At 33.7% G+C, this 12247-nt stretch overlaps 1 protein-coding gene across 1 annotated transcript in view; it reads right to left on the bottom strand.

The window, feature by feature from the left end:
• Positions 1-12247, bottom strand: part of SORCS3 (sortilin related VPS10 domain containing receptor 3) — a 541760-nt gene that overhangs the window by 137624 nt on the left and 391889 nt on the right. The window contains exon 6 of the mRNA XM_081954063.1: positions 5764-5828. Coding sequence (XP_081810189.1) covers positions 5764-5828 — 65 coding nt within the window. The remainder of the gene's footprint in view (positions 1-5763; positions 5829-12247) is intronic.

Below are 12247 nucleotides of genomic sequence, written 5' to 3'. Positions count from 1 at the left end.
GTACCTCAGGAAATGTAATGTTATTGCCCAATAGGGTTTGTAGCTTATTAGTAATATGTTGAGCGTTTTGAGCTGTCAACTGTAGCTGACAACCAAGTGTATTCTGTTCTTCATCTGTAATGTCTATATAAGCTCAATGGATATGATGGATTGATGATAGTTATATGTTTTTATTTTGTTATGTATCTTGTCCACCCCCTGGGGAACTTGCCATCACAAAATAAGTAACATTTCCTCCCATTAAGAGTTGACATTCTATTGATTTGCTAATAGTTGTATTGTGATTTTATAGGTTACATTCATTATTATTAATGTATCATTTTTGCTTTTTATATTTATTATGTTATTGCTTGATAGTTTTATATGATTGGCTTGTATTATAATTGATCGTCAATCAATTTTTAAGAGGCAATGGAGTTCACCTTTCCCAGTGTGAAATATAGCTCTGACTACAGTTTAGCTATCTTTACCCAGCAGCTTAAAGCAGCATAATTCAGGAAGCACACTTTCCCTGCTGTTTGTCCAGAAAGCTAATCACTTCTACCCCTACTCCAAAGGACAGGTTGGTATTAATAAAAAGGCTGAATGTACAATCACATTTAATTTCCTTTTGGGCTAATTAAAAATGGAATTTGATAGGCCTAGGAAATGCTAAAATCTTGGGACAGGGTCAGCAAAGCAAAGGGAGGAGAAAGCTGAACTGGACAGAGCAGTGAGAGGCAACTGCAGGAAATAATAGATAACTCTTGCTGCAACAGGATTCCACTCATGGGAACCTCTGTAGCCATGGATCGACTCTAGCAACCTCCTAAGTAATCAGATGAAACTCATTTACAAGGAAAGAAGGAAGAAAATTTGTGTGTAAGTAGGCATGAGCCCTTAAAATGATTCACATTTTTGCCACATCTTTAGTTTCTGAAAGGAATATGTCTAGATCTTGGTCTACTTTATAGGTCTGTCAGAATCTCATCCATTACACTAAGCATATGCAAGCAATTAGCTTTGAGATTGGTATGGTTTAATTTGCTTCAGGTCTGGGATAGCATTCCTTTTACATTTTTGGGAATTATGAAGAAATGGAATTTGATAATCTTCCGCATAGAGAGATGGACTCGACTGCCTTTATGTTCAGAAAAATTCATAATATTACAGACTAGCGATGTTTTATCTCTTGTGTTACTTGGGCAAGGAAGTGAAGTAACTTCAGAGATCCCAGACCAGTGAATTATATGATGTGTATTTGTGAGAATATTATGGAGACATATACGTCCAATATCATAAGAATTCAAGGATAAATTGTGTTAGCCTTCTCTATGCAGAAAAGCTGAGATGATCACCTGTCCTTTGCTAGGAAGGCCAAATTTTCTCTGTATATTGGGGTATGATTAATTAGTAGGATCCTTTAACCACTGGATTACTTGCTATCCCCCCAAAAATTATGTGATAAGGAAGAAAAGAAGGAAAGATATAGCCTGATGCTTTGTTGCCCCCACCTTCATATTTTTTTTTGTTGGGTAGATATAGATGATTTTATCTATAATCTTAATTGGGAAACAATTACAGTCTCTCTGAACAGCTTTCCTTCTGAATATTTAGAGGATTGATTTGGAAATATTTTACTTCTTAGGCAACTGGCAAAGTTGTTTTCTAGTAGCCATATTGACCAACATGTCTCTGTCTTAATAGTGGACTCTGTCCAGATTATCACCCATTGTTAAAATAGCAGACCTGGAAGCTTTATACATCCCATGCCTGAGTTTCTCACACTAAAGCAATAAACTAATTCTTGTATTTGGGAGAAATATGTTTTGCAATGATTGAAGTTTTCAGGGAAGTCCTTATGTCTATAGCTTTAGGCATAAGGACTTCCCTGAAACTTCAATCATTGTAAAAGCTATAGACTCATTTGTTATAGACTGAATGATTTGCATTGTCTTGCCCTTTGGATATTTGGGAGTGTCTTCTCATTCTTGATTTACTGTGGTCTATGAAATAAGTGGTAAGAGTCCTCTCTGGGGAGGGGAGATTTAGAAAAGACTGACTAATGTTGCAGAGATTAACAGTGAGGAGAAGCTTCCTCTTTTCCTTTTACTATTTTTTTTGTTGAATTCTTCAGGGAAGGAGAATCAGAAAGAGCTGCTAGTCCCTGGAAACACATATTTCAATCTATAGAGCCTTGCATATTTTCCTGAAGAGCTGGGGGAAAAAAATCTGATTTTAGCTAAAGCCTGGTGATTCAGGGACAGGGTCTTCATCTTTTCATCTTCCTTCTCATCCAGCAATTATTCTGTCCCTTCCTATCAGACTGAATCTGGAGGGTTAGGGTTACAACTGAGATATAAGTACTGAAGCCTTCCTTGGATACCTGGGTCCTTCCACTTCCAGCCCTAAGCAGTTGAACCACAGTTATTGCCAGTTGTTTACTATCTGCAACTTTTTTGCCATTTCAGGAAATCCTGCCAAACTGGCAGAAGAAAAAGGAAAAAGAAAAAGGAAGGTGAAATGAAAAAAATGGAGCAACTTAGAGAATCCTTTGCAGAATTGATAGGCTTACAAACAAGATGGGGCCAGAAATAGAATATTGCCTCTCAAAGGAGGCAACATTGGAATGTTTTCTAATCTGTCTCCAGAGCAAATGCATGGTACAATAATCCTACTCTGCTCTTGGAAATACACACATTGCATTAATGAAATTATGAGACAATAAAAATATTAGGGAAAATGCCCGTATCTCTAATGGAAAATAAAAATTACTGAGTGAGATAAAATAACCTTGTCCCTAACATTTGGATGCCATTCAAATGTCTTTTAAATTTTTAGATTATATAATTATCTGTTTCAACTCTTGTGTCTCTTAACATTAGAGAGAAAAACAAGATGGCACAATGATCTATTTATTATTTAAGATATAATAAATAATACATTTATTTTTATAAGGAAATATATTCTGCTGTGAGATAAGAACTTTAATTCTATTTTATTTGAAAAACAGGAAGAAAAAGAACTTTTAGCAGTCCCATGAGAGCACCCAAGATTTAGGTTAAAGCCAGTTCGATGCCAGTTTGGAAACAGCTTTGGACATGAGAACTGTTGAATAGCTGGGTTGATTTATTTCCAGATCATGTCTATAATGGAAACCTCTGTTTTCATATACTTATTTCCAATGTTTTTATTATATTTTGAATCTGTTTCATTTTCTCTGAGTCTTTCTTAAGTTTTCCTCTTTTTCCCCTGAGTCTTCCTTCTTTTTGTAAGAAGAGTGAGGGAATTTTTGTTGCTGCCAGATATGCAGATGTTGAAGATACAGCAGTAATATTTTTTTTTCAGCCTAGTCCAAATAGTCATTGTAAAACCTCAGTTCCACATCATAAATGTTTAGGAATTTAACCAGTTGGGAGACTTGAATGTTAGCCTCATCGATATATAAAGGTTTTGCTTTTTAATATTAATTAACCCAATTAAATTAATTGTTGTATCTCAGAAGATTTTTTTTTTCTTTCTGTTCAGTTGTGTCCAATTTTTGAAAAAAGTTGTTGCAGTTTTTTTAGCAAGATTTTTCAGAAGTGCCTCCTTCTTAGGCTGAAAGTGACTGGCCCAGAGTTACACAGATGGTTTTATGCCTAAAATGGGCCTAACACTCAGGGTCTCACAGTTTCTAGCATGTTGCCTTAACCACAATAGTTCTGTGATTAAGAATGTTTCTGTCCATTATGTTATATGGAGGTGAGCTGGATTATAAGGACAAACATTAAAGGATCCAATCTGGGTCAGTCACCAGGATCCATTCTCAGGGAATTTCTCTCTCAACAAAAAGTTCGGAAGACTAAACCTCTCCTCCCAATAACTGACCCCGATTGGATCTTGTAACATTATCCTAGGACATGTACATTTGCCATCTTTTGTGACAAATAATAGTTAAATGGGGTATTGTGAATATAGGCTGAATATAAAAGTGAATAACCAGTACAAAATAAATATTTCAAAATAATTTGATGATAGGAGCAGAATGAATGAGGATGTAATTAGAAAACAAAAAAGAATGAAGAATGAATTTTCCAAGAAGAGCATTGTTTAAAAAAAAACATGGCTGTAAACATTGAGGAAATCTCAAAAGAGAGTTCTGAGAAGTTTATAGAATAAAATTTATATACTGATACGTTACAAACAAAAATGGTTTCCAAGTATGGAAATGTATAGGAAATAATGTTGACATAGATTTGTTAACATCGTTTATCTTTGCTTCTGTGCTACTAAAAAGAAAAAGCCTAGGATGACTAACAATGTTAAGCCCAAAAAACCCAATACTATAAAACTGTGAATTGCATAGTTTAAAAAGTTATAATTATTTTTTAAAAGATTAAAAAATCTGGAAACATACAAATATCATAACCCACAAACACCTTTATTCTCAAACAGGTGGAAAAAATGTATTTGTCAATTTCTTGAAACCCAAGTGGGACAAAGTTGACCACATACATGCTGGGTTAATTATTAAATTTGCCATATGAATCCATCATAACTCTTGATAACATAAAATATGAAAATATAGTAAGTTTTTTTTTAATAAATTGGTGGAATGAACAAACATCATGTCCTAGGTTAACTGCACACGATGTTTACAATATCTAGCATTACTTGATTAGGGATTTCCAGTTGCTAGCAGTACTTACCTCCAAATGAATCTGGTCGTTCAAGAAGTTTGACGACAATGTTGAGATGTATTGTATTTCCATTTAAATTGAAGCTATTATTTCAAGTTTGCATATATACATATAGATTAGCAATTGTGACATTATGCAAATCTGTATTCTGCTTTATATTCTCTCTGACTCTCTTGCAAAACATAAGAGGCTTAGAAAGCAGAATTAAGGAGCAAAGCCTACTTGTAATTCTATACTATTTTTTTGGAAACAAATGTCAGTAAGAGCATTCCTCTATATAAAACCATATTCAGTCCAATTGTTTTCTCTAGAAATAAATGAAATGAAATCTATTTTTATATAAGTATTCTTTGCATAAAGTTGTGCTACATTTATTTTAATGTATTTTATTTTTAAATTTGTTTACCACCCATCTCACTGCAAGGTGAAATTATGAGATAGAAGTCTTATAAAACTACTAATTAAAAATGGGAAACTAGCTCTTGGGAATAGTTTAAAAATCCCAGTTTCTTCTAGTTCTTGATCTCTTAAAATCCCAGTTTCTTCTAGCTCTTCATCTCTAAAATCCAAATTTTAATTGGGGCATTTAAATGACACACAGAACAGAAACCAAATAGCTATCAAATTCTTATTCTAGCAAACAAATGGAAGTGCTCTTATTGGTTTCTTGCCCCAGCAAGTAGAACAAGCTCACCCATATGGCTTCATTAATGGTTTATGAATCAGGGACTCTGGCTTGTTCCTCTATAAACCTTGATAGAGGGCCAAGAGTGCCATTTATGGATATGGAGGAGGGGGAGACTGGAAGATATAAAGTTGTTCTGGTATATTACTTTTTGTCCTTGTTTATTGTTTATTTATTTCCCCTTTATTTACTACCTCTAATAAGTTTGTGTTCCCTTCTCCTTCAATTTCTTTCCACAGACATGAAAGTTGTAGAATTGTATTCTCTTGCTACTTAAGACAGAAACATACAGCAAAGGTAGCTTGGGGACTCACATTTTCCCTATCAATTAAAATGCAAATCAAAAAACAAAACCAAGTAAAATGTAATTGACTCTCTTCCTCTCTGGTTTGATAGACTTGGTGCTGAGACACTCACGTCCATCTGGTGTCCGAGCCTCCATATGTACAAGGTCAGGCTCCTTGTCCAAATCTGTGACAGACCTGAGAGAAAAGGAGAAGCAGCAGAAAAGAAACAAATCAATCTGTGCAGCAGAATGCATAATGTCAGGCAAAGGTGAAGTTGGATTGAGAAATGAAGAGGAGAGAAAAAACACTGGCTTCTCATTTTAAACAACCCAACCTAAAATTGGGATTGATTCAATACATGCAAAAGAAAGCAATAAACATGAACCTATTAGTAGTTTAGCTTAAAAAGCACATAGAATTAGCAGAGAATTCTTTTTTCATTTTATTTAATTTGCTTTTAAGAACCTTCATGTACAATTTACATTCAAATCTCAGAAAATGTTTGTTAGTAAAGGAGGGAGAAGAACCAGTTATTGAGTATAACATCTAGAGCTGGAATACGTATTGTTAACAATGCCCAGAAAGACTTTTTGTCTGCTTCAGTTATGATCCAGGATGACACAAAGTATGCTAATAAATTGGTCTTTCATACTATGAGAATACTTCTCAGTGTAAACCTATCTGCCATGATATTATTGTATCAATGTTTTGGGGTAGACCAAGAAAAAGATACAGCAAGGATTCTAAAAACTGCTATTTTATTATTGAAGTGTCTTTCAAGAATCTTGAAAGTCTGTCCAAATTTATCTCTGTCCATCTTATACTACATGAGTTTCTCTCTCATGATTGCTTCAGTCTGTGGATCACACCATCTGTTGTCCAAACCCTTCCTTAATAGTTTGCTCATGCTTTTCCCAAGGTTAGCTTTAAATTCTTTTATATCTTGACATCCATTTTCATTTATTTTATTCATTAATTATATATTATCCTTTTTTTCTCCAAGAGATCAAGGTGACATACATAATATTTTCAACCACAAGTATAAGACGTAAGTTGGACTGAAAGAGAATAACTTGCTTAACACAATCCACTGAGCTACAACAGCTGGTAATGGTTTTGACCCTGTGGTTCCTTTCTCATAATTCTTTTTCTAAATGCTACTTGTTCTATCTCATATGAGCAATGGTTAAAGCTATATAGCCTGTTTCCTAACTCAGATTGAGAATGCTTGTTAACACACAGCCAAAAGTCCCCTGCATATTGCCCCAGCAGGGTGTCACCAATCCCAATGAAAAGTGATGTCTTAATCATCATTTCTGAGCAGTTCTCAGCATAGATGTGTAACAGAGCATGTGCAAAACTGGGCATATTGGTGTCATAAGTTAGTTTGGGGCAAAAATGAAGCTTTCTTGCCCATATGTGTTTTTCCATCCCACCCCTGTATGAATAAAATGATAACTTCAGAAAATTTCCTCAAAATATTTCACCTTGTGCATTATTGCTGCCTTGTTCAGAAGCATGCAACATGCTTTAATAATTCCTAAAAATGATTCAAGAAGACAGATGTATTGAATTTGTAATCTATCAATAACCAAATGCATAGATATGGAGATAGAAGTTCATAAGCCAATACTCTGATAATGTCAATATTAATTAAAGGATACTAAGATTGAATAAGTAGAGATTTAATGAACTATTATTATTAAAGAGGACATATGTGTTTACAAATACTATTGAGCTTGTTTCAAATCAATTTGATTCCTGATGTTCCCTTATTATCAGTATAAGATGCTAGTAAAACATTTATGATATATTTGTTTATCTCTCTGACATCAGATAAAAAGCCATGCAAAAACAGAAGGAAATATTACTGGATGAGCCAAAACAGAATTAAGCCATAAAATTAACCCAGTCTTGGTTTTAGAAAAGAATAGCAATATGCAATAAACAGATTTATTGGAAGCAAAAGAGATCTATAGGAAGCTGGATTTTATTAAACAGAAATATTTTGAAAAAAGCAATGTCAGAAAAATTACTGGCCTATCAACTGAATGCAGGATAAAAGTATTATTACTATATTTGGAGTGGAACCAAACATATTTCCACAATGAAAGAGATGACATAGCAACTCATGAATTACTACTGTAGAGTATATAGTAAGCCTATAATAGATCCATAAAAATGAAGATTATTGGAATATATATTTTTACCAAATTTAGAGATCAACAGGGAATTGGAGATCAACAAATTTAGAGATCAACAGGGAATGACCTCCCTCCGGATATTAGGACCACCACTGACCTCCGCTCCTTCCGTGTAAAGCTCAAGACCCACCTATTCCAAATAGCTGGCCTGGCTCAACCATAACCTCATATCGCTCCTGACGGGTTTTTAATTCAGTAATTTTATTCAATGGGATTTTAAATTGTGTTTCTTAATTGTTTTCACTCATCAGTCTACCTCCTCCATGCACATGTATATGTCTTTGTTCTTATGTATGTTTGTCTTTATCTGTATTTTATTTGTTTTGATTGTACGCCGCCCCGAGTCCTTCGGGAGAGGGTTGCGGCTAACAAATAAAATTATTATTATTATTATTATTATTATTATTATTATTATTATTATTATTATTATTATTATTATTATTATTATTATTATTAATTGTAGCCATCTTACTACTGAAGACAAGTCAAAAGAGATGATTAAAAACTGAAATAGAACAAATGTTCTGGACCTAATATTTTTGCTATATAATTATGATTGATGATGATATTATCCATTTAGTTATTTCTGACTCTTGGCGATTCTTTGGGTCAGGTCTCCCCATTTGATTTTCTGATCTTGCACTACTTCTTTGTGTTCTGTTATTTGGCGGCCTGGGTTCCTTTTACTATTAACTCTTCACATCTTGGTCAAACCATTAACATAGTAATGAATTAAATTCAGGAATGTAAAGAATTTCCTACATCTTGAAATGACTTTATCTCTTTGATTTATAAAGAAGGAAAAAGTTTGAGTGGTACAGAACTGTTTTGTTACATAGGTTATAAATTGTTTTGTAGCAATATTTGAAAACAGAATAAAAAGTTAACTAAATGATACATCCTAACCAGACTAGATTTATTAAAAAAAGATTGTTACTGGCAAGATAAATGTTTAAAGTTGCCAAGATTTTTGTTTCGATATTTATTGTATGCAGAAAAAGCTTTTGATAATTTGGAATGGTACTACATAGTGACAATTTTATTTAAAGTAGATTATAGTTCAAATTGTTTAATGGGATACATAGCACTTATAAAGAAAAAGTTAGAAGAACAGTATTTTCTAAAAAATTGTAATAAAGCACTATACTGAACAAGGAAGGTTATACCTTTATTGAGGACTAGGGTTATATTACATAAATATATAGAACTCTATATGACCGAAAATATAGGGATCAATTTATAAACAACTATCAATGAATTAGAAAACTAGAATAAGAGATATGTGGCTAAGAAGAATTGCAGCCATTGAAATGAATATTTTACTAAACATTTTACCAGAAGTCAATTTTCCTTTTCCAAACAACTAATGCATATGGAAAACTGTCAAGGTTGAACCACTTTTGAAACATTTAGGTCTTATCACTATTCAACATGTCGAAAAACTGGGGGGGGGGGGCAGGAAAGAGAGAAAGAATGCAGACACGCCAGAGATGGACCCTGAGAACCAAGAACCCACCAAGGTCAGTAATGCAGGTGTCTGCCAGAAAAGTGAACAGTTCTCAAAAAAAGAGGAACAATTCATAATTGGACAACTAAGGGTGAGGAGAAACTATTGTTTAACTATACATGAATTGCGCAGGAAAAACCAAAGTTGGTTTTGTTTTTTCAATACTAAAATAGTGTGTCCAATAAAATTGCAATACCTAGTACAATGGAAGGGGTACCCAATGACAGAGGCAGAGTGGGTGAAAGAGCAGGACATTAATGCTGATAAGTTAGTAAGAGGTTCCCACACAAAATATCCATGAAAACTAAAGGGGGGGGAGTGAAGGCTCAATGAACATGAGTAATTATATTAATCTATGTTTGATATCTTTCCAGGTCTCCCCTTTTTCCCAGGGAGTCAGCATGTCAAGTTTGAACCATTGTATTAAGTGTTTGGCATAAACAAGTTGTGGTCCAGTTTTAACAAGACCCAGCCTTACTATTAGTGACTGTAGCATCAGAACAGAAAAAGAATTGCTATTTTCCAATTTCCTTGACAAGACAGCAAAATAGTTATGAAATTTCTGCTGAGATTCTAGGTTTTAATTGATATACAGATTGATCTGAGTCATGAGTGAAAAGATATGTTTGCTGCTATCCCTTAGGCAACTGCATATTTTGGAGTAATTTCTTCGAGGGTAATACATGTTTGTCTTTGTGTACTTGGCCCTGTCACATAAATGTTTAGAAAAATACATCCTGGTTTTATACAATTATGAATAACTTATTTCACCATATAGGAAATTTCCATACTGGCTGTCTTTACTTACTCTATAATAGCTTGAATGTACAATTTTCTTAACAAAATATATAAACAACCATAACAATTTCATTTTAGTTATCACTTTTTAGTGATCCAGAGAGCAGAATGTATCACAAATATAAAGAAATAAAAATATTTCATAGTATAAAGGATTAAACATCTGAAAAAGCATTATTTGTATAGCCCTTTAAAAAAGTTGGAAAGGAGACTTATTTTGAAATCTAATTTGCAATGAAAACTATGGTTGACTTGGGGAATAAAGCAAAGAGTGCCTAGGAAAAAATCAGATAAGGTTGGGGACAGTTCTAAATAAATAAATGGATAAGGAGATAAAGGAAGAAACGTAGGAAGGACTTCAGAGGGTTAAAAGTGGCAGCAGGAAGTTTGTCCCTTCAGGCATGCAAGAGTCTCTTAATTTAGCCTTAAAAATAGAATTTAAGAACTTAAATTAACATTAACTCATTTAGTCAAATTTCCTGTCTAATTTACCCAGGCTAATGTGAGTTAAAGTTACTGGAGTAGAGTTATAAAGTAGATATAGAGTAAGTTTTATTTACTATTTGTCTCAGTGGTTTCTAATGGTTGAACACTGTGATTTGAAATAAGGTGGGAATATCCTTGAGAACGCACACACCAGAGGTAGTAATCAGCAGGTTCTGATCAGTTCTGGAGAACTGGTAGCGGAAATTTTGAGTAGTTCAGAAAACCAGTAAATACCACCACTGACTGGCCCCACCAACATCTATTTTCTGTCTCCCAAATCCCAGCTGATCGGGAGGAAATGAGGATTTTGCAGTAACCTTCCCTTGGAGTGGGGTGGGAATGGAGATTTTACAGTATTCCTTCTCTGCCATGCCCACCAAGCCATGCCCACAGAACAAAAAAAATTGAAGGTAGGAAAAAAAATTGAATCCCACCAGTGGCACATACATGAGGTTACACACACAGTAATTTTAAGAGAAAATTCAGACCATTGGGAACTGTCAATAAGAATGCATTCAGGAGCTAGCAGTCAGTCAACCATGACTCCTTAACAATAGTTATTAATAAAATTCCTTCCCATTAAAACTCAGCCTTGTGTCTAGCATACATCAGCAAAGAAGCACAATTTAAAGACCTACAGAACTATCACTTAATCAGACAGGCAATTATGATAGAAAAACTGAAAGATAAGCTAGAACACATGTTCATATATTAATAATATGAAAGAAAACATTGCAAATAAAAGAAATCCCCAAAATTTAAAGTATAGCTTATTTTCAATGAAGATAGACATCAGGAATATATATAAACTTCAAAGACTGGAATTAAAATGGATTTGTGTCTTGCTATTTCATACTTTGTAGGCATTTTGCAAAGCAGGTATACAAAATGAAGATATTTTTTGGCAAAAAAAAAAGGTACAGCATGACCCTTGAACAAAACAAATATTGCTATTGCGAGCATTAAGGGTTGCATATAAATAAATATTTAGCCTCAGAAATTGTTGGCAAAAACAAAACAAAACAAAAATCTATAATTGCCTATGTGATTTATGAAGTATCTTCTCCCAAATTAATCAAAGGCTTAGAATAGAAACCGCTTTTTGTTGGCAAATTTTTCCCTACTTAATATGGTGTGAACAGAACTGTAAATAACAGATTATTTTCCAGACAAGTAAATCACTCCTTTCGTCATGATCCCAGAAACTTTTATCACAAACCGATAGTGCCCTGATCCTTAATGCCTCAACAACCAAATAATAGGTAAAGAAATAAAATATAGATAGTTTGTGGTACTTTCTTTTTGAAATTCTCCCTGATCTGCTGAGAATTTTTCAGGAAAGCTAATTAATTAATTAATTAATTAATTTGTGGAGCTATTTAATTTACTTCTCGTGCTGAATGCTCTTTTTTCTTTGAAATTTATCTTTTTATTTATTTGTAACTCTGTTCTAATTGTTCTGGTATTTTTTTCTTGCAATGCCCATGAAAGTCCCTGGATTTGACTCAAGTTTTTTTTTCAGTTCCACGTGCAGGAATAGTTGAGTTGAATTTAAGGCACGAGTTAGTAATAGAGTAATACTCAATTTCAAATACACTTAAAATAAAAATGATTTTAGA

This window comes from Natrix helvetica (assembly GCF_964273705.1).
Source record: "Natrix helvetica genome assembly, chromosome: 5".
Classification (NCBI taxonomy): Eukaryota; Metazoa; Chordata; class Lepidosauria; order Squamata; family Natricidae; genus Natrix; species Natrix helvetica.
The sequence above is the reverse complement of the archived record's forward strand: the minus strand, read 5'-3'. Positions and strand labels throughout refer to the sequence as shown.